Source organism: Simochromis diagramma, unplaced genomic scaffold (assembly GCF_900408965.1).
Source record: "Simochromis diagramma unplaced genomic scaffold, fSimDia1.1 OVJJ01000337.1, whole genome shotgun sequence".
NCBI lineage: Eukaryota > Metazoa > Chordata > Actinopteri > Cichliformes > Cichlidae > Simochromis > Simochromis diagramma.
In genome coordinates, this window is record NW_024386982.1 from 308,897 (window position 1) to 330,789 (window position 21,893).

Below are 21,893 nucleotides of genomic sequence, written 5' to 3' on the forward strand. Positions count from 1 at the left end.
GTTGGCCAGATGGCAGACAGGCACAGCGTTCCCTCTCTTTCACCCTTATTTATCATTTATTCACTAATAGCATTACTGGCTGGTTGACTGCTCCTTGAACATCTCGCAGACTGCTCTAGTGACCAGCTAACTTGGTGTTTGCTGCACTGGCTGACCAAACTTCTGAATGGCTTTCTAGCTGGCTAACTTACCCAGCTTGTTGGCTGTCCTCACTAGTTTTCTGACTCACAAACCAACTGCTTCGCTGGGTGAGACGTTGACAGCCTGGTCCCCTGACTGGCTGAATGATTCACCTCCCTGTCTTTCTGACTGTCTGGTGTTTCAGATGAGGTCAGAGCAGCATGGGACTTGCAGCTGCTAGGATAGAGTGTCGTTTTGTTTTCTGCTCGGGCTTGGACGAACACAGGCGACATTGTTACTGTACATTGAATAGCAAGAGAACATGAATAGATATTGCACTGGGGGGGGGGGGGGGGGTTGTAAGAATACCGGATGATGAAAATAATGAAGGAAAGATGTCTTTCTTCGATCACTTAAAAGATGAGTGATCGAAGAAAGACATAGAAAAAGTGAGATAACGAGGGGATGATAATAATGTAGTGGGGTTCACTGAACAAGGTGACCCAGAGAGCCAGCTTGACTAGCAGAGCTAGTCCTTCTGTTCATCATAAATATGGAGAAACAGCAAGGTTAGACATACAAGCAGAGAGAAAGAAAGGGATTGTGAAAGATAGATGGAGAATGAAAGAGAACTCTATTGTATCCGATTACAGGCTGTGCTCTGTCCTGTCCTCTCCCCAGCTGACTGAAAACCCAGAGCTGGACTCTGCTAGAGAATCAGGACTGATGTATAACATGTATTAGGACTAGACAACATGGGAGCTTGCAGAAGAGCTCAGCTGTTTGAATGAATTGCAGAGCTAAAAAAGCAGACCTGTGAAGCCAAAGTCTTTGTTGGGGCCCTTGAAAAACCGACAACTCTGCAGGTGTCTGCAGACATTTCAATTATTCAGCTTTCAATTTCTGTTTATTAATATATGCATGTGTTTCTCCAGGCTGGTCAGGAGTCGTTCCGGTCCATCACCAGGTCTTACTACAGAGGAGCGGCAGGAGCACTCCTAGTCTATGACATCACAAGGTAACAATCAGTCAGTCAATCATACACATGCTAGCTGAGTGTTTATAAGACACAATGCAATAGAGATGAACCGCAGTAGAACTACAGTCACGTTACAAGCATCCTTTCCTCACTATGGATAATCTCCACTTGTATGTTATGAGCATGTTGTGATATCATCGTAGACTCTATATAAATGACTGGCGTCACCCGTTAGTTGCTAGCGTTGAATGCTAACCATTGTCATCTGCTGGCTTACCAGCTATCCCTGAAAGTTAAATTACAGCACTGATAAATGGAAGTGACCTTAGCGAGCTAAGAAACTAGCAATGAGGCTAGATCAGATGTTGTTGAAAGAGGTATCCCTAATACTTAATTTATCCAAAAGTTATAAAGATACTAGTGTAAAAATCATCATGCTGCTGTTGAAAAAGAAAGGATGGCCAAAGTCAGTAGCGCATTTTAGCCGAGCTGTTTAAAACCCACCGGCAGTTCAACACTGTGAGCCATAGAAACATATATATTGTCATTTACTAGTTTAATTACCTTTAATTGTGACGATTGAGTTTCATATTCTTAAGGGGTTAAATGTTTTCTGTCCCATGACTTTTTGTCCAGGGTAATTCATTCAGGATTTCCACTCCACCAACTCATGATAATCCATTTTCTTTGGAATATTTATGATCCCCAGTGGAAGAATCCTACCCTTCATAGCTCTGACATTCTATATGCAGTTGCAGTCAGTTGACTATGGAGTCGGCCCTTTTGTAGTCCTGAATTTTCTGTTACATAAACACATTTGCAATGGTAGACGCTCACATTAAACTGGCAAAAGTTTTGAGTAATGTTTGTGACAATATCCCTAATACACTCATCTCAGGCATATGTCCACCTGCTGTCCAAACCTAATGTTTACAAGGGTCAGTCAGAAAACAGTTGGCTTTAAGGGAGGGTGGCCGTAAAGGGGGAAGGGTTCAATGCTTGTTTTAGACAAAGAATGCACCAAGGCCCACTACAAGCTGAATAAGGATCATTTTGAATGTTGAGTCTCACAGAGTTGCTATAGTAGAGTGAAAAATAAAATGCTGGAAATGAGCAGAACAGATTTTGTTTTTCATTCAAGTATTATTAAGAACTGGGAAACTGGAGTCCACTGAAGAGACTTCAGACATTGCGAGCCCTGGACATTATAGGATGAGCTGGGGAAAAAAAGGCCAGTGTGGGGTCAGATATGTAATGACATCCTGTCAACTGTGATACGGTGATAAAGATTCATTATATCAGTAGTTTATAGCTCACAGTCTTAGTGCCAGTTGTACTGTCTCCAAGTGTTTTGTTTTTTTTAAAATCAGAACATTTTTATTATATATTAAGTTTTAATTCCAACCCTGTTGATTGTATGAATGAAATTTTCTGAAATTAAGAAAATTCATTTATTCAGGTGCACTGGTGTGTTTTAAAGGCCCTGACCATTAACTGCATTGTGTTTGAAACCAGCTGGCGAATCGAGCTTTGATGATCTGTCTCTCTTTCGTCTCTTGTTTCCTTTCATGTGTTTGCTGTAGATACTCTAATAAAAGCAGCAACCCTAGTAAATGACAATTCATCCGTTAGTGCTCAGGTATATGAAGAGTTGAAAACTGTCTCGAGATGTATTCCCATCACATTTGTCACCTGTAAGAAATTAAACTGAAGCAATAATTATTGCGAATAATGTGCATAAAGGTGTTACAGAGGTAGATGTATATTTTTCAGGATGAGGGAGTTTTCTGTTTAAATAGTTGGCATAATTGCAAGAGGAAGTGGCACACACATCAGTCACCAATTTAAAAGGAAACGGCAGATCTGTAAAATCAGTTATGTTTATGCGTCTGCGTGACAACAGCTGCTTTATCTGGCATGCTTTCAGTTTGATCTCAATGCAGTCATAGTGAAACCATCAATCTGTGCTCGTTTGAACAGAAGGGACACTTTCAACCACTTGACGACCTGGTTAGAGGATGCCCGCCAACATTCCAACTCCAATATGGTCATCATGCTCATTGGCAACAAGAGGTAACATGTTTTTTAGTTTGTTAGTTTGCCCCCCCTCCCCCCTTCTACAGTGATAGCTGCCCACTGCCCTACATAACGCTGTACCATTAATAGTGTGTTTTACAACATGTTGCTGTGTAACGATGACTTGTCTGACTTTGTTTTTTATGGCTGAGTCTGGTCATAATTTTACACTGTCACTAAGTGTGTAATTCAGTCACTTCTGCTTTTCTCCCCCAGACACACTCTGTGCTCAAGCTTACATAACACACCACCATGTAAGAAACTTGTCACAACAAGTGACGTCCATTGCTAAATGTGCTTTAATATTTACAACTTACATGAGGAAGTTTCTTTCCATAGTTCTCTTCAGCTGGTATTGAACAAACTGCTTGCTCACTCATATTCTGTAAAATGACAGTTTCCAAAAAATGTAGCTTTTGATACAATTACAGACACATTGGCATTAACTTTGTGTGATCTGAGGTGGAATTGTTAAATTTAGAAAACGGCAATCTACACTAAGCTAGCAGTAAGTTAGCCACCTAAAAGCAGAAGGCATTACTCTCTTACTCTCTGCTGCTAGACATTTCCCAGTCAAGACCTTAAAGTAGCTTCATGATATCATGAAGTAGCAATTCAATTTAATTTTATTTATATAGTCCCAAACCACAACATCAGTCACCTCAACGAGCTTGAGGATAAGTTTTCAAACAAGAAAATATTAATTTGATATATGTTATATGTCCGGTTTTGCCGTGTGTTTAAAAAAAATTCTTCCAAAATGTCTTGGATCTTTATCCAGATCAACTCCAAAATCTAATCACTTCTGAGTTGTTGGGCTAATCCCAGTGTCTGGTAAAATGTTTGTGTAAATCCATCCATGACGTTCTAAATAATCCCACTAGTAAACAGACAAGCCAAATGTAGGTACAGATTTCTTGGGATTTACAAAGAGAGCATAAAATGTTTAATTTGTTTTTGTTTAATTTATATTCCTCATCATTTTTGATGCAGAATGGAAATAATGGCTTTAATTTTTCTTAAATGAGTAGTTACCAGAAGTACACAAAATACAAGCCCCTGACAAGAATGGACCCAGAGAAAATTCAGTTGCACGCTATAGTTGTAATGAGTTTGGCTACAAGGGTGCTTCATTTTTAAAAAACCTAGTTTAAAGTGATCTTCTGCAATTTCTACCAAAATTGCTTTTGTAAAATCAGTAATCCTGTAGCAAATAAGGATACACGTGACCAACACTGAACTGCCTAGCAATTTAGTTTGTAATTCATGGCTTGCTACATCATTTTATAATTGATTGTATCTATTGTTTTAGTGACCTGGAGTCGAGGAGAGAGGTGAAGAAAGAGGAAGGTGAAGCATTTGCCAGAGAACATGGACTCATATTCATGGAGACCTCAGCTAAGACTGCCTCTAATGTAGAGGAGGTAATTCCATACACGCAACCCTACCAGCTTTTTTTAAAGGAGTTTAGTTTTATAGAAATATATTTTTAAAAAATGCCCCCCAGCTTCCTCGATCTGGTCTAGATTCTGATCTTTTTGTGTACACCATACTTGTTGTTTTGTATCACATTTAGTTAAAAGGGAGAGGAAGGGTATGATTTAGGGTGGACCTACCTTGTTACTGATTCTTGGGTGTGCTGTGTCCCTCAATTTCTGAGTCAGAACCCACCCTTTGCTCAGTGTCCAGACACCAAGACTTTAACTGTCAAAACACTCACATTGCAGCACCGCAACAGGACTAGCTACAGGATTGCAACGAATAGCTACAGCCATCATGTATATACAGTCTATGCATTCAGCCCAGTTTGGGAATTTTCATGCATAATCATATATTCCTTTCTCAGATATATAAAATCCCCAAAGTAACAATATGGATGGAAAAATATTTTGTCCATTGAATTAGTAAAAGATTTGTAATTTATTAGCCAAGTTGCAGCTGTGTTTCTGAAGCAAACATACAGACAAAACAAATTTTCATTCAGGTTTAATTTGTATTCAAAATTACTATTCAGGTCAGATAAATTCTGAAAACCCAACCTATAAAGAATTCATAGACTTCATGCTGTTTGTGGAACACATTAATCAAGCACAATTCATCTTTGTCCTTTTATAGGTCCAAAGTACATTGTAAGTTTCTAACGTAAATCTTCTAGTTAAGTCAGTTTTTCCATTCTTACACAAACTGAATTTTAAATGCTTGTTATTTTTAAAAGATGTGCAAATATGTCTAAAAATATAACGGTACCCCTTCATTTTCTTACATGCCCCTGATATTCCTGTATTTGCCATTCAGTGCATTAGCTTTAACAAATTACCTGTAAAAAGTTTTATTGGGGCTCAGAAACACAGTAACACAAAATCAACTTTGTGTCTAACTTGCAAACTCACAGTCTTCACTCTTCCTCGTCAGTTGGTTTCTGGCCTGAAAAGCCTCAACATTTGTAATGTTGCCACATTCATCGTCTGGAGCCAGAAAAGACCATATTTTGACAGTAGGGCCAAATGCAAAGTTATCAGCTAACAATGGCAATCTTGGTTAGAGAACTGCATATAAAAACTGTATGGATGCAACATGTAGACACAGAAACCTGATCAATAAAATGTACAGAAACTGGAGTACAAGATGTTTGAATGTCTCAAGCGGCAGGCCTGAGGATTTGTCTGATAATTCCATAAAATTCTCCACCAGAGGTCATGACTAATAGACCACAATCAGGTGGCTGTGTTGCCACAACTCTAACTTTAAAGCTTAAAAAACAGGTAAGATACTTATTAGCGATTGCGAGATTGTTTATAAAATAGAAAACTGTAACTGCCTATAAAAAGTTTTCGGCAGTTCCACGATAGCTTAATTTACCAGCCCTGGATGTGGCGACTTGTTTACTGCCAATAGCCTTAAACACTACATAACTTTTTTTTTTTTTTTTTTTTAATGACCAGCAATAACTGTTGTTCCAATAAGACTTGTGGTTTTATAGAAGTCTGTCAGAAAACAACCCTCTGCTCTGACCTTGACAAACCCTTTCCTTCATAGTCTCAGTCATCCAAGCCCATGGTGTAAGTGTGAAGTATTTTAAGAGTTAGACAAGAGAAGATTGTCCAGGATGTTATCGTTGTGATTGAAAAGTTGTTACCCAAATAGCGTGGTTTCTCAGTTAGACTCACCCCTGGCTCGTCACATCTGGCTTCAGAACACCAAAAAAACACCATGTAAATGATTTTCCACTCTGTGAGGAAGACGCTCAGTCGAGGCTTCAAAACTGTACTTTACAATCCATTGGGTGACATCCATCTTTCATATACCTGTCTATGCCAACAACACATGTATTTCAGAATAAGAATACTTTATTGATCCCTGGGGGAAATTATTTTTTTGTTACAGTGCTCCATTATAAACAAACATTGACAAGACAGACAATAGGCTAACTAAGAATAGTACAATATATATATGTCACTTATTAATAAATAGCTGAAAAGAAACATGTGTAGTTGTAGCATTAAACAGTGTGTTAAGTGGATGGATTGTACAGGGAGATGGCCACAGGCAGGAAAGATTTCCTGTGTCGTTCAGTGGTGCTTTTCGGTACTCTGTCTCTCACTGAACGCGCTCCTGTGACTGACCAGCATGTCATGGAGTGGGTGGGAGGTGTTATCCAACATTGTCTTTATTTTGGACAACATCCGCCTCTCTGACACCACCTTGAGGGAGTCCAGCTCCATCCCCACAACATTACTGGCCTTACGGACTAGTCAATTGAGTCTGTTGGCATTTGTTTTTACATGTTCCATGATAAACAAGTCTGTGCACATTTTGGATCAGTAGTAAAAGTCAACACACATTTTTTTTTTCTTGTTATAATGTTCTGTGTCACAGATTTAACATTTGACTAAATTCCACATCAGACTCAAACCTCCTGATTAACCAGCAGTGTCAAGGATCACAATGGTGGTATATAACCTTACCAGCATCACAGTAGTATCACAAACCCCAGTTGGCACTCTGAGCATCCTTCTCCACCCCTGAGAGAGAGACACCCCTGGTGATGTTGTGTGTAATGAATGCATGGCGTCGTCTTCTGGGACCCCTCTCTCACTTATCCAATCACATAAATCCTATCCTACACAGTGCAGCATGCAAGCTAGGAGCACGGCACTGTGGCACCCACACATGAACATGTCTGTTCATGTGTGGGTGGGTGTCAGTGGTGATTTGGTTTTGGGGTTTTTTGGGTGTGTGTCTTGTTTTGCTTTTATTTTCCCCCAATCTCTCCTTCATACCGTCTTACGCCTGGTCTATATCATGCAAACACATACACCAACACCACTGATGAGTTGAGTCCTCTCTTGGGTTAAGATAAGGGGGAGGTATGCGTGTGCGTGCATGCGCGCGTGTGTGGTATGATTAATTTGTCTCATTAGTGTCCTCTGAATCCTCCTGATACCACTCCTCTCCACCCTTCCCTTCATCTCTCCTCGCTCCATCCCTCCTCATCCCTTGACGTCCATCATTTGCTCTTTAGCTCTCCTCCTTTACCTCCCCCATCCTGCTCCACGATTCCTTTCTTCCTCCCCCCTCCTCCAACGTGTCTTCCTGCCCTTTTTTATTCATTTTATCCTCCCCCAATTCCCTCCTCTCCTGCTCTTCAACCCATCGCCTCCCCTCCTCTCTCGAGCAGTATATCAACCGGTTATAGTTCATACATATTCATAACCTCCACCCCGCCTCCCCTCACAGCGACATTCAGCAGCCAATCAGCATGCTGGGTTTGTCGTCAGGGTCTGTGGGTGGACATTGAGGCTGATAGGATGGTCCTTACAGATAGATGGAGAGAAATTGCTGTGAGCACCTTTTCATCATCTCTTCTGCCCACCCTTCCTTCACTAAGATCCTAACCTTAACCTCTGCTCGCTTCTGTTCTTGTTCACCAGTCTTTCTTCTTATATTTCTTCACCTCTGCTGGGTTTTGTTTGTTTTTTGTTTTTTGCCCACTGCTTAATTGCTTGTTTACTTTATTTAATGGTTTTTTTTTTTAATATTTTTTCCCAGTATTCTGTTATCAGCCATGTAATGGTTTTTCACTCTCTATTCTTTGCCCTATCACCATCTATAAATCTTCTGTAGTCACCTCAGTTTTCTCCCTCTTGTTTTCACTTTCTACACATATCTGTCTATATATGTAATATATATATGTAATATAATATATGTCTGTGGCTATTGATGATTTAATGGAGTGTGTGACAGTAGAAATAGAAAGGGAAAGAAAGAGTAATATAATTGTTACTTGTATGTATAGAAGGCCTGGGACACTGATAGAAACATTCACAGATGTAGTAGAAGATTTATTGAGCAAGGTAAAGGGAAATAAGACATTCTGTATTTGCAGTGATTATAATATTGATTTTTTTTAAAAATGTCCAATCATAAGGCATAAGGATTTTTTGAGTTATTATTTGGAAGAGGGTTCTACCCTCTGATTACTAAACCTAGTAGAATAACTGAAAAGTCAGCTACTTCAATTGATCATATTTTCATTAACTGCTTGGAAAGCAACATTATAAGTGGTCTTGTCATAAATGACATAAGTGATCATTTACCTGTTTTTGTTACTTTAGATTATAAAATGACACGAAAGGAGGAAATGTGTGTGGACAGATATATAAGAATTAGAAATGATGATGCAATAAATGAGTTCAGGCAAGATCTTATGAAAGAAGATTGGAATGAGGTTTATGTAAATGACGTTAATGCTGCATACGAGGCATTCTTAAATACTTATTTGGTTTTGTATGAAAATCACTGTCCACTGGTATTATAGAAGAAAAAGAAAACTACTGGTAAACCATGGATAACAAAAGGACTAGAAAATGCATGTAAAAAGAAAAATAAGTTGTATAGAGATGATATAAAACTTAGAACAAAGCCTGCTGAAATGAAATATAAAGTTTATAAAAATAAGTTAGTATTAATTATCAGAAAGGCTAAGAAAGAGTATTATAATAAATTATTTTACAAAAACAAAAATAATGTTAAGGGTACGTGGAATATCTTAAAAAACGTATTGGGTAATAAATATACATCTTTAAATGTACCTACTTACTTTAATAAGAAAAATAAGGTCGTACGTGATATGAATGAAGTGGTAAATGAATTTAATTCTTTTTTTTGTAAATATTGGGCCTAACCTGGCAAACTTAATTAGAAAACAGGATGATTCAGAATGGAAAGCAGACAGCAGAGTGGTACAGTCCATGTTTTTAGGGGAAATCACTGAAAAAGAAATCATAGCTATTGTAGCAGAATCTAAAAACAAGACATCCACTGACTGTGATGGGTTAGACATGGTCATCGTAAAAAAGACCTTGGATTGTATAATCAAACCTCTCTGTTATATTTTTAATCTCTCATTTTATTCGGGTGTATTTCCTGACCGAATGAAAGTGGTAAAAGTTATCCCTCTTTATAAATCGGGAGACAGACATAGTTTTAATAATTATAGACCAGTATCATTGCTATCACAGTTTTCTAAAGTGCTTGAAAAACTCTTTGCACAAAGATTTGATAGTTTCATTGAAAAACATCAACTGCTAAGCGAAAGTCAGTACGGATTTCGACGGAACAGATCAACAGCAATAGCATTAATGAATACTATTGAAGACATTTCATCAGCAACACATCATAATAAATATACTATAGGGGTATTCATTGATTTAAGAAAAGCTTTTGACACTCTGCAACACTCCATCTTGATTTCTAAGTTAAGAACTTGTGGTGTGAGAGGAATAGTATTGAACTGGTTAAGCAGCTATTTACATAATAGGTTTCAGTATGTGCAGTGTTTAGGCAATTCATCTGATAGAATGAAAATAGAATGTGGGGTCCCTCAAGGTTCTGTTTTAGGACCAAAACTTTTTAATTTATATATAAATGACATTTGTGATGTGTCAAAAATGTTGAATTTTGTTTTGTTTGCAGACGATACAAATTTTTATTGTTCCGGAGAAAACTTGAAAGAATTGGCTAAAATTATGGTTATTGAAATGAAAAAAATTAAAAAATGGTTTGATGTAAATGAGTTATCACTGAATTTGGAAAAAACAAAGTTTATGATATTCGGAAACCGTGTAAAGGAGGAAGAGATAGTATTATCTATAGAGGGAGTATTAATTGAAAGAGTGACAGAATTCCGTTTTCTGGGTGTAATAGTGGATGACAAGTTAACATGGAAATCACATGTTAAAAAAAAGTTGGCTAAAAGTATTTATATCCTGGGTAATGTTAGATATATATTAGATTACAAGACAATGAGAATATTATATTTTTCATTGTTTCTACCCTATCTGAGCTATTGTGTTGAAGTATGGGGGAATACATACGTGACTAATATGAAACATTATATTTATTACAGAAGAGAGCACTTCGAATTATGCATAATGTTAAATATAGAGAACACACCAATAATTTGTTTATAAAATCGAAATTGTTAAAACTAGAAGACAAAGTGAAATTACAGACTTTAACTATTATGTTTAGGGCGAAAAATAAAACACTACCTCTTAAGTTACAAAGTTTATTTGTATTGTGTTCAGAAAATGGGGACGGCAGAAGGAAGTTTTATTTTAAGCACCGGTTTGCTCGAACCACACAAAGGCAAATGTGTCCAACAGTCATAGGCATAAGAAACTGGAATTCTCTCAGTGATCATCTTAAGTGTTGTATTAATGTTTCTCAATTTAAAATCTGCTATAAGAATAAAATGATAAACCAATATGAAGAAGTTGAAAAGAATAGAATTTAATTGTAGAAAAATGATCCTTTTAGTTTGATATTTAGTGGTATTGCTCATTGTTGAGTGTTCTGTTTGCTTTGTTTTGTTTTGTTATGTGCAGAAAATTGTCATAGTGTAATTTTGGTTGCCTACTTGTATTATCACAGATAGGGGGCAGGTATCAATAAGAATTTATTCTTCTTCCTGCTCCTTTTCATGCATGGAAACAGTGTTGCTTTAATTGAAAGGAAGGTTGTGTATGGGAATGCATTACTGCTGTACCATGTGTGAAACAAAATAAATAAAATAAAAATAAATAAAAATATCTGCAGGTCCATTAGTTTAACTCAAAAAAAGAAAGTCTAAGTACATTTGATGGTAAAGAGGGTGCAGTGATGAGTTGAAGAAGAGAAGGAGGACAGAGTACACTAGAGTGCACCCTTGGGCTCAGTCTATTTCCGACAGGGTGTCAGATAGAAGTTCAGGACATATTTTCAGTTCTTGAACATTCCTTTTTTTCTGATGAGGCTTAGTTTTGACTGCCATTACTTATATGAGCCTGCATTGTTAGATCATTCCTACATAGAGTGAAGGTTATGACATCTGAGCTGGTGTCGCATTTCTAGTTATCCCAGCTGCTCTTGAGCTCGGACCCTTGAGACAGAAAGACTCCCCCTGGAGACGAATGCATCGATACCGTAGTCATAGGCCGGTCGCTCAGGGAGATTAATTCTACTTTATTCAATCATCTTTGATCCTTGCTGTGCTCTTAGTAAGTAAGTGTGTGTGTGTGTGTGTGTGTGTGTGTGTGTGTGTGTGTGTGTGTGTGTGTGTGTGTGTGTGTGTGTGTGTGTGTGTGTGTGTGTGTGTGTGTGTGTGTGTGTGTGTGTGTGTGTGTGTGTGTGTGTGTGTGTGTGTGAGACAAACTTTGTATTGTCTGCTTGTGTGTTCTGCTCAGATCTCTTTTGCTGATCTGCTCAAAAGGGCAGCTGCATCTTCTAACAAGGTCTTACGCCATATCGCCTTAACTTCTCAAAGCTGGCTTGAAGGGCTTGGATAGTATTTGCAGAACAATCATACTTCTCAGTAGTAGTGTACATCATAAGCTCTTTAAGCCTTAACAAAACACAATTTTGAGAACATCTTCCAAAGAGCTCAGGGGTGCCAAAAGCCCCAATTTTACTCTTCTTTCTTTCTGTCTATATAATTTGGTAAATTGCAAGTTATGATAAATGTGTAGCTCTGAAGTCAAATATGAGATATCTTTAACATGTTTGAGCTAATTTGTTCAAAGAATCAAAACACAAAAACACCAGACATAACTCCCGCTGAATTTACATGTGAGAAGCATAGACTGAATATAAAAGATGGACCTACATGCCTTCTAATGAGCTGTTAAAGAGGCTGCAGAGTTATACAATTGTGTGCTTACATGTTAGAAACATAGCTTGCAGAAGAAGCCTTTTAAACTTTTAAGTTGTTTTTGTTTCTTTTTCTGAGGGTTTATTTTATTAGATTGTCATTTTCTACATGCAGCTTTTATGTCGCATGCAGCATGGTGTCACCTTTTTTTTTTTTTTTTTTTTTTTTTTTTTTTAAAATCTTTCTTTAGGTTGACATTTTTTTTCTTTACTAATTTTAGGGTTAACTTAGCATGCAAATACTTAACATTATTTTAGAAGCATGACTAATCATACAACACTTTATGAAATGCATTTACTTAAGACTGATATTATCTGCTTGTGGATTCATTGGTGTTAGTGTGTTTGTTGTCCAATAAGTAACTTAAAGGTTTGAAAGGATTTGTTTGTGCTTTAAATAGAGAGCTGAAGTCAAGGTATGTCTGACCTAGCCTAGCAGTTAGCATTTTTTCCAGAGTAAGCACAGCTGCGCAGACATTTTATGCCTTTATCGTGTGGAGACTGCACCATCGAACACAGATATTTTGGTGACCGTTTTTGGTTATCATTTGCCTGCCAGGTGTGTTTTTCCACTCACACAAACTTGTGAATTTATTTGTGTTCAGCAGCCAACACTTAAATATAGATCGTCTGACTTTGTTACTTGCACTTGACACACCTATATGGAATATTTAACAGATCAGTTCATGCTTTGTGTCACTGATGTGAGAGAGGGCATAAAACTGGGAGTGGTAAGTTCACTGTGATGTCAAGTTTCAAAGTTCTGTGAGGTGTTTTTGAGCTGTGACGGGAAGCTCGGGCTGCAGCTGAACAGTAAATGGCTGAAAGTCAGAGCCTGGTTATGTTACTGAAACTTGAATTTGCTTTGCATTCCTAATGACATGAGGCTCATTTATAGGAGTCAGCATAAAAAGATGGTTTTAACCTTCCTGTCCTCTCTGTCTGTTTCACTTCCTGTCTCTACGGCAGGCTTTCATCAACACAGCCAAGGAGATCTATGAGAAGATCCAGGAGGGAGTGTTTGATATCAACAATGAGGTGAGATACTGTGTTCCTCCTGTGTTGGGTTTTTTTTTTCCTCCCTGAGTCTTCTTTGTTCTTCTCTTTCCTTCCCCTCTTCTTCCTCAGTGTGGTTTTGCAGCAGTGTGTGTGGTTTGCCATGCTCCCTCTCTTTCAAAAAGAAGGGGAAAAAAGCCCTCCACTCAGCTTCCTTTGACTGCAGCCAAGCAAAACTCCCAGTGTTCCTCCTCTCCTCTGCTCTATTTTCCACACACACTCTCTTCACTTCTTAGTTTGCGCTCTCTCCCTGTCTCAGTCTCCCTGTCTCACTCTCTCTGTCTCTCTCTCGGCATCTTGCCAGCTCATAAATTCCTCACATCCCACAAGGTCTCAGTCATTGGGCAAGAAAACAAACACTCAGCCAGCCAGTCAGACTGGAAGCTGCCCATCCAGCCAAATAGAAAGTTTGTGAACCAGACATTGAGATTCATATCATCATCTTAGTGAAAGACTAAGTGTAAGAAAGGCTAATTTCACATAAAGAGTGCAAAATCCAAACACTCGGAATCCATTCATTAAAATTCAGAGCATTATTATTTATACAGCGTGACAGGAGTGAACTGAAAGTGCTTTCCCAGTGTAGGAAAAAGGATTAACATTCCAAGTATGGAAAAACATACAGAATAGACTGTGACAGCACTGAATAGTGAGTTTAAAAGGAGAAGGATGTATACAGATTCAAATTGGGGGCAAAATGAAATAAACAATTACAATAAATAATAAAAATGGCTAACTGTAATAGAAATGCACTGACTGCAATTTTCTTGGCCAATTTCTGTTTTGGTTTTTGTTTTTTTGTGGGAGTTTTTCCTTCTTGTTCTCCCAGAAGTATAAGCTCCCTTGTCACAAGGGGTCACCACAGCGGGTAGCTCCGGATGTTTGATTTGGCAGAGTTTTACACCAGATGCCCTTCCTGACACAACCCCAAAGGGGATTTGTGTCTTCTGCCGATACCGATTTTAGCTGATTCACGTTTTCTATCTATGAGCTCTGACAGCATATACAGACTAAATAATTACATAATATTTTTTTTCTTGATAAAAGAAATCCCTCAATTTTACAGAAAAATGCAAGTTATAGTTACTCATTGTGGTTAAAGTCAGGACCTGTTAACACAAATATCATTGTAGGTTCAAGATCTTTTTCCACATTATTAAACATATTTAGTTATAAACTTAAACATGACACAAGCTTTTGTAACATCCACAGTTGATAATACTGCCTACAATGCTCTGATTGGCTGTGATAATAATGCAACCCCATGATGAATCTCTGAAGGTGAATCTCCATCGAGAGGCTAATATCAAGTTCACTGTGGACGTGCACCAAGTTGGCTATCCAGTCCAGATGGTTATCTCCAAATTGTGAAGCACATAAATGTGTTTCCTGTAGTCACATGATGTAAGTCGTGTAATGGTTCTCAAACACACACACATATGCAGAGTGCCAGAGTTTGGTGCCTGTCAGGCTCGCCAGCCCTCAAGTACAGGCAGTGGGCAGACAGAGCTGGAGGAAGCCAGCCACAGAGTGTTTTTGTTATTAGTAACAGTAAGACGGAGCGAAGGCAGGCCGGCCGGCCAAACCACATCAGCTGACTGGCTGCGAGGGAGAGCGAGAGAGAGGGAAGCCCCACCAGAAATGTTGGCAGTCACTATGAGAAAACACACACTCACTCTCACACACACATGGCCTTAGCTCAATAAATGTGATTTAAAGGCATACAGGGTTTCCCAGAGGCACTACTGCTACTGAATGTAGGAGGGGGGGTTACAGTGAGAGGAGATAAATATATACAGAGGCAGAGAGCGAGTGAGGCTGAGACTGTGCTACAGCCACACACAGAGAGACATGATGAAACACAGAGGGAAAGTGAGCACTACAGTACAGAGAGAGGGAGGGAGAGATGAAAGTGTCTCCCTACCACCCACCTGCCTCTCTTTTTCCTCGTTTCTTTTCTTTTACAAGTGCTTTTCTTTTTTTCCCCCAGCGTCCTTGAGTGCTGCTGGTGTTTCCTTTTCTTTTGTGCTACGCAGCAGCACCTGTTGCTTCCTCTGTGATGAGATCTAATAGGAGCTCCCACAGGCACTGTTCAGTGTTAATCTCACCATGAAAGCTATAACACAGTCATTCTGAGGTGGCTTTATTTAGTCCAATACTGCGATTGCACTTTTTTGTTATAGCTGGGCCTGTTTTTCCATTTCATTGAGCTATACAGTATATGACTGTTTTTGTGTTTTAAAAAAACGAAAAGAGAAGAAATCTATGATGCAAATTAGATTTTTGTTAATCTAACTGTCTAGACACCGATAGTAATCCTACAGTTTCATTGTACATGTACAATGACAATAAAGGGCTATTCTATTCTGTAACATTAGCTACACTGTGAATGATGCTATGATGCTATTAGTTGGCTGAATAAAGTGGACATCAAGGCATTGGTTTGAAGCCTTATCCTGTTAAACATACTTCACCACGGGACTACATTCAGACCCAAAAAAGTTTTCTGGTTAACTTTGTTACTGCCGACAGTTGCCAGCTTGCATAGCTCACTGAGCTCAGCTGCATGTTAACACGCCGCCTTCTCCTAGCTTTAGCACACCTGTTGTTTAATAGGGACCTGGTCCCACTATGGGCACAGTGAGAGACATCGAAAAGTCTGCGAAGGAGTGTTTGCTTAAACTCTCTTACAGGAATTTAAAGCTGTAACCTGAATGTTGCAGTAACATGAACCTTTAAGAATAATATAAACTGGTCTGCGTTGTTTTACGTGACATCTTACAGACTGGAAAATGTCACAGGTAACTGGGTAAAGTGGTACCAGGACCAACACTGTCATGTCTCCGAAATGGCAAATAGGTCAATAAAATGGGTAACAACAACAGCAAACAAAAAAAAAAAGGACAAAAATCCCTGTTTATTTTAAAATATATTTCCTAATAGTGCCGATAGAAATACCTGCTCTTACCTTCCAAACTGTGCTGTTTACTTTGTTGGATATCAGCTGTTGCTTTCCGTCCCTCCCCTCCAGACTCCAGATTCAGTTAGTAATTGCTTTAGCACTTTTCTACTCTGAGCACTTAAAGACTCAAAGATGAATTGATGCTGTGGTCTCTCACGCTGTCAATGCCTCTTTCGTGGGACACTTTATGTTCTACTCATGTCTGATTATTTTTATAGCTGCAACAAAAGCACTGTGCGCTAGGGCTGGGCCATATCATACCGTTCACGGTAATACCGGTATAACGTTGGGCAACAATAAGAAAATGAAATATCGCGATAGAATATGGGTAAAACTCGCATGCACAGTGCCTTTGTTTTTGTACGCACATGGCGTTTTTCCGTGACGGAGAATGAGAAGGGCGAAAGCGGATCGTTAAATGAAACAGATGAACCAGAATTGGTTTGTAAAAATGCTGCAAGTTCAGTGGTATGGAACTGGTTTAGCTTTCGTCCGTCAGATACACAACAAAGCACTATTTTTGGTAGCGCATGCTAGCGGGCCGTCGTTATTACCGTGTTGTTTGGAAAATACGGCACACTTAAAATCAATCCTTTGATTTTTCTGAAAATCGACAGTGCCCCTTATAATCCCGTGTGCCTTATGTATGAATTCTGGTTGTGTTTACTGACCTGGAGACGATTTTATGTGGCGCTCGGAAATCTGTCAAATGTTTTAGTACGACTTTGCTAAGCTACGAACCCGCACCGCTTGATGGATTGTCGGAGCATTACAGCTATCGTAGGCAGGAGCCTCGCAGAGTGATACGTACTGTGCTTCAACATAATATTGCCGTATTGTGTGTGTATAACCTCTTTTTAAGTTTTGTGGATATTATACATGGTTATGCTGAGGATATGTCAACCAATTTCCACTGGAAATGCCTTTTGGTTAAACTGTCAGCAAGGAATTTGCATTTCCACTGTTAAATTTTTATATAACTTTAATGCACATAAAAAACAGCTGCTTGTTTAAGTGAAAATACATTGATGGGTTTTTTTTTTTCACTAATAAAGTTGTGGAGTTGTAAAGTATTTTGTCTAGTGTCAGTTATATCGTCAGTTATATCGTTATTGCAAATTTTCAAATGTATATCGTGATAAATATTTTTGGTCATATCGCCCTGCTCTACTGTGTGCTTGACTGAAAGGTGATGTCTGTGGCCTGATTTTGACTATATTTACAAGTTAAATGGTCACTCAAAGAAAGACAGAGGGTGTCTTTACTTTCTTCTGCCACACTGTGCACTGCTGCTCTCACTCTGAAGCCTCACTGATAAACACAGCAAACACTGTGGTGCTAGATACCACTGTGAAGTAGGAAACTTTATGTGGATTTTATTTAGCTGTGGGCTAAAATCCACTAATATGGTTTGACAAAGGAGACACAGTACAGTGTTTTCACATGCTGAACAAGCAGAGTTCCCAATTCTCAAAAATTAAAATCCAATGCCTGCCCAAGCGATGACTATCAGAATCACTGAATATTTGGCTAAATCATTAGTGGATTTACAACCATGACTTATTATTCATGCTTGCAAATTAGTTTGTGATTATTTTAGTGAATCCAACTTTTTTATAGGAACAGGTCTGTGCTATGTGTGAGAAGAGGTAGTGAGTAAAACACTAAAAATAGTCCATCTAGTATTTAAATTGGATGTAGAGTCATGGTTCTCATATGTTTTATGTAGACCGGAGAGAAAATAAGTGACCAGCTTGAACTAAACAGACAGGTGTCAGTATGAAATGTACAAAGAAATAATGAGGCCTCCCACAAGCATGTAATGGTGACATGGAGGCTTTATTCTGTTCTTGTTCAGATGAGATTTTTTATTTACCTTTGGTCTCTTTGTGTTTGTGTCCACCCAGGCTAACGGTATTAAGATTGGACCCCAGCATCCCACCACCAACTCCACACTGTCCAATACCCAGGGAGGCCACCAGGCTGGAGGGGGCTGCTGCTGAAGCCCCAGAACGCGCCTCCTTAACCTCCAGCCTCGACCCTTCCTCCTCCTCGCCTGCTCCGACCCTCTTGCATTTCTACAGAAATGTCCAGGCTCTCTTAACAGTTTAACCTCTCTCTCTCTGTCTCTCTCCTGCTGCATTTTTTTCGCTGCATCTCATCTCCCCCGAGTCTCTTAACCATTTTCATGAGGTCTAGGAGCTGCACCCCAACCAGTCATCCTGCAGGTTTACGAGGACAGAGTCCGCCTCACCTGCAGATGTGCCCACCTAATTTGTAGTTTTTCCTCAGTAGATTTTGGTTAGACACCTATCGGAGTGTTATTCCAGCAGTTCCTCTGAATTCTTTTGGGTGTTGTTGGGATGATTCAGTGCCGCAGGATTGCAAAGCTCTGCGGTGAGTCGACTTTGTCAAGATGGAGACATGACTGAGGGTAGACGTGAAACACTCTTAACTGGCTGGTTATATGGAATAAAGCGGGCGCTGTGTTTTGTCTATACACACATCTGTACATGTTTTTAAAGACCGTGTTGATAGCAGGACATGTTTCAACACGCTGAGTCAGTTTTCATTCTGTGCCTGTGTGTATAGGGATGATACAAGTATTCCACTGTCAGTCTGTGAGGTGGGGGAGGCTCCAAGTCGTTCTGTATTTTGTCCATAAAAAAATGTGCAAATCATGTCCTTTTTGTCCTTCCTTTTCCCTGCTTTTTGTCCTTGTTCTCTCTCTGTCCTTGTGCCCTTTTTGTTCATTTGCAGATGATTTGTATTACTGAACACTAAAAACTGCTTACACAGTGTTTTAAACCACATGGAGAGAGAATAAAAGACCAAACTGTTGAGCGTGAACACGGATTCTTTGGGAGAGATGTAAAAAAAAAAAAAAAAAAAAACAAAAAACAGGAAAGTTGAAATGATAAAGGGATGTTGAGAGCAGTGGTTACCATGATGAAGTTATGAAGTTTAAAAAAAAAAAAAAAAGGAAAAATGAATTGGTAATTTAGGATTGGGGGGGGGGGGTTGTTTTTCTTATTATTTTTCTATATTTATCAGCCGCTTTTTTTTTTTTTTTTTTTTTGTGTGTGTGTATATATATATATAGATCTTTAGATTTCTGTGGCTTTTTTTGAGCTGAAGCTTGGCATGTTGTTGTGGTCTAGTTATTTCTACACCATGCGATGGAATAAAAGAGCCTTCAAGCAGCTTTTTAGCGTTTTAAACAATTCTCATTTAAACCCAAAGGTACCGAGCCGCCCTGTTATATTAGGGTCGATGGTGTCCTTTCTTTTAAATGACAAGTATGAATGATAACAAGCTGTTAACAGGGGTGCACAGAGGCATTCACAGTCCCTGGTGGAGAACGGACTCCAGCTGAAAATGTCAAAGTGAGCTAAGATTTCCACCCAGAGTTAGCCTGCAGATATATAATGTATACTGTTTAGAGCTTGATCGATGGCTGCTGCAATGTTTTTTTTGTTTTGTTTTGGGGGTTTTTTGGCTTCAAGATCCCAGATGGAATGGCACCGTTTTACTGTTATGATCATGCTGTACTGCTTCAGTCGTTCACTCCTTTCCCCTCTTTCTCAAACTGTTTGGTAACAATACCACTCTACCAGTTTTTAATGCCAAATGATCGTGTTTACCTGTGTTTCTCATCAAACAAAGGATGAAGAAAAAATAAATCTGACCCAAAATCAGCTGTCTGCCTTAACTCCACCCCCCTGAGAGATTTGGACAGCTGCTAAAAAGAGCAACCCTTTTATCTGCAGATAGGCATTTGACCACTAATTAGCTAGAGTCACATACACAGTGAGAGAGACGTGCACATTTAGAGACCGTGATATGACTTGGAGAGAAGCCCAGTTTGAATCGGGGCATTTAAAATGAATCTAAACCCACATTTAGGTTTTTGTTTTTCTTCTTCGCATCTCGTCCACCCTGCACACACACGCACCCACAAATTCATATGTATGCAAAGGTAGATGGTGCATACATATATTCCCTTCTATCTAACCTCGCTGTGTTTGCTCTCCTGGCTAACCGTACAACTGTTTTGGGTTTCACGGCAGTGCGAGTGAATCTGTGTTCTTATTTTACTTTCTTTTTTAAAGTACTAGATATATTCAGACAGTTATTAATCTTCTTCTGATGATGAATATTCTTTGTAAAGCAACATGTAGTGTGTGTGTGTGTGTGTGTGTGTGTGTGGACCCAGAGGGGTTACAGGGGGAGGATCAAGCCAAACCTACCTGATGCGTCTATCTGCCTACTTACCAATCTATCTATCTTATCTATGTGGCCCTCCTCTCACTCTTCCCTCTTCTACCTGCCTCTCCTCCCCTTCCCCTCAACGTTATTTGCTGTGTTTGTTCTTTGGAAAAAAGAAAACCTTGAAAAAAAAGAAGGGGAAAAAAAGAAAATGCTATCACAATAAACTATAATAAAACATTCTAAACTCTAAAAATGTCATTTTGATGGTTATGTGGAGATGGAAAAATACAGTGTTAAAAAAAAAAGTTGTATTTTCTATCATTTTATTTTATTTTCGAGTGCCACGAGGTGTGTCCCGACACTGATGACTTCTCACTGATAAGTCGTACTGCGTCCACATTTTGTTTCTCTGTGTCTGATTTATCCATTAAACTGAGCAAGCAGGGACGTGTGCACCCTTGGATCTGTGCTGTTTGACCTTGAGGCATCATGGAGGGTTGGTCCAATCCAGGGCCGCTTAAAAAATAAGACTACATACATGTGTGACTTTTATATCAGAGTCCTCAGACTATCTTAACAAATAACACGCACATTTAATATTTAGGTACTTTATAAGTTTCACATTTTTACTCTATTCTACACCAGCATCAGTTAGCATGCATAGTTCAGCTATAGCAAGAAGGGAGAGGATCATGGTGGCAGGTTCGTGAAGAAAAGATGCCATTCATATTCTCCATGTGGGTTTTCATTATGAGTCATAATGTAACCGTACAAAGTAGTTATGTGAAACCTGGTTTCTCGTAGAAACTACAAGGCTGCGTGATATCAAGCTTATTTTATTTAACTAAAGCATTTCACTCACAGAAGAACCGTTCTGCCTGCAGTCTTCTAAATTGAAACGGCAATGTCTGTGATTGGTGGAGGTTACCGCCACCATTGAATGATTTAAACCTGCAAACAGGTTGCTGACACTTGTTTTATGGGACTGTAGTTGTGTGTAGGCCTACATCAACGGGTTTTCAATCTAAGCAAACAAGCTCCCGTCCACTGGAGATCGTATGCTGATTGGTTGACAAGTGGGCCGGAACAAGGAAGAGTGTGACACTGCTCTGTGTGTTACCATGAACACGACTAGTGTGAACAAAAACGTTGAAGATCAAAATTATTTCAAACAATTATTACACATCAATGTGATCATGAAAAGGACAAGAAGGAGAATGATTCTAGTCCTGTTATTCAGAAATAGTCATGGCTAGCTTATAATTGAGTTACACTCAGGAGGTAGATGTACAGTAAGCT

The 21,893-nt window shown here is 39.0% G+C and overlaps 1 protein-coding gene across 1 annotated transcript in view; it reads left to right on the top strand.

The window, feature by feature from the left end:
- The window catches only part of rab2a (RAB2A, member RAS oncogene family), a 33,111-nt gene extending 12,321 nt beyond the window's left edge, over nt 1-20,790 (top strand). Inside the window, exons 4-8 of the mRNA XM_040039524.1 lie at nt 1,056-1,138; nt 3,080-3,172; nt 4,488-4,599; nt 13,334-13,402; nt 18,290-20,790. Of these exons, the coding sequence (XP_039895458.1) occupies nt 1,056-1,138; nt 3,080-3,172; nt 4,488-4,599; nt 13,334-13,402; nt 18,290-18,385 (453 nt within the window). The 3' untranslated portion in view covers nt 18,386-20,790. The remainder of the gene's footprint in view (nt 1-1,055; nt 1,139-3,079; nt 3,173-4,487; nt 4,600-13,333; nt 13,403-18,289) is intronic.
- The last annotated feature ends 1,103 nt before the right edge of the window (nt 20,791-21,893 follow it).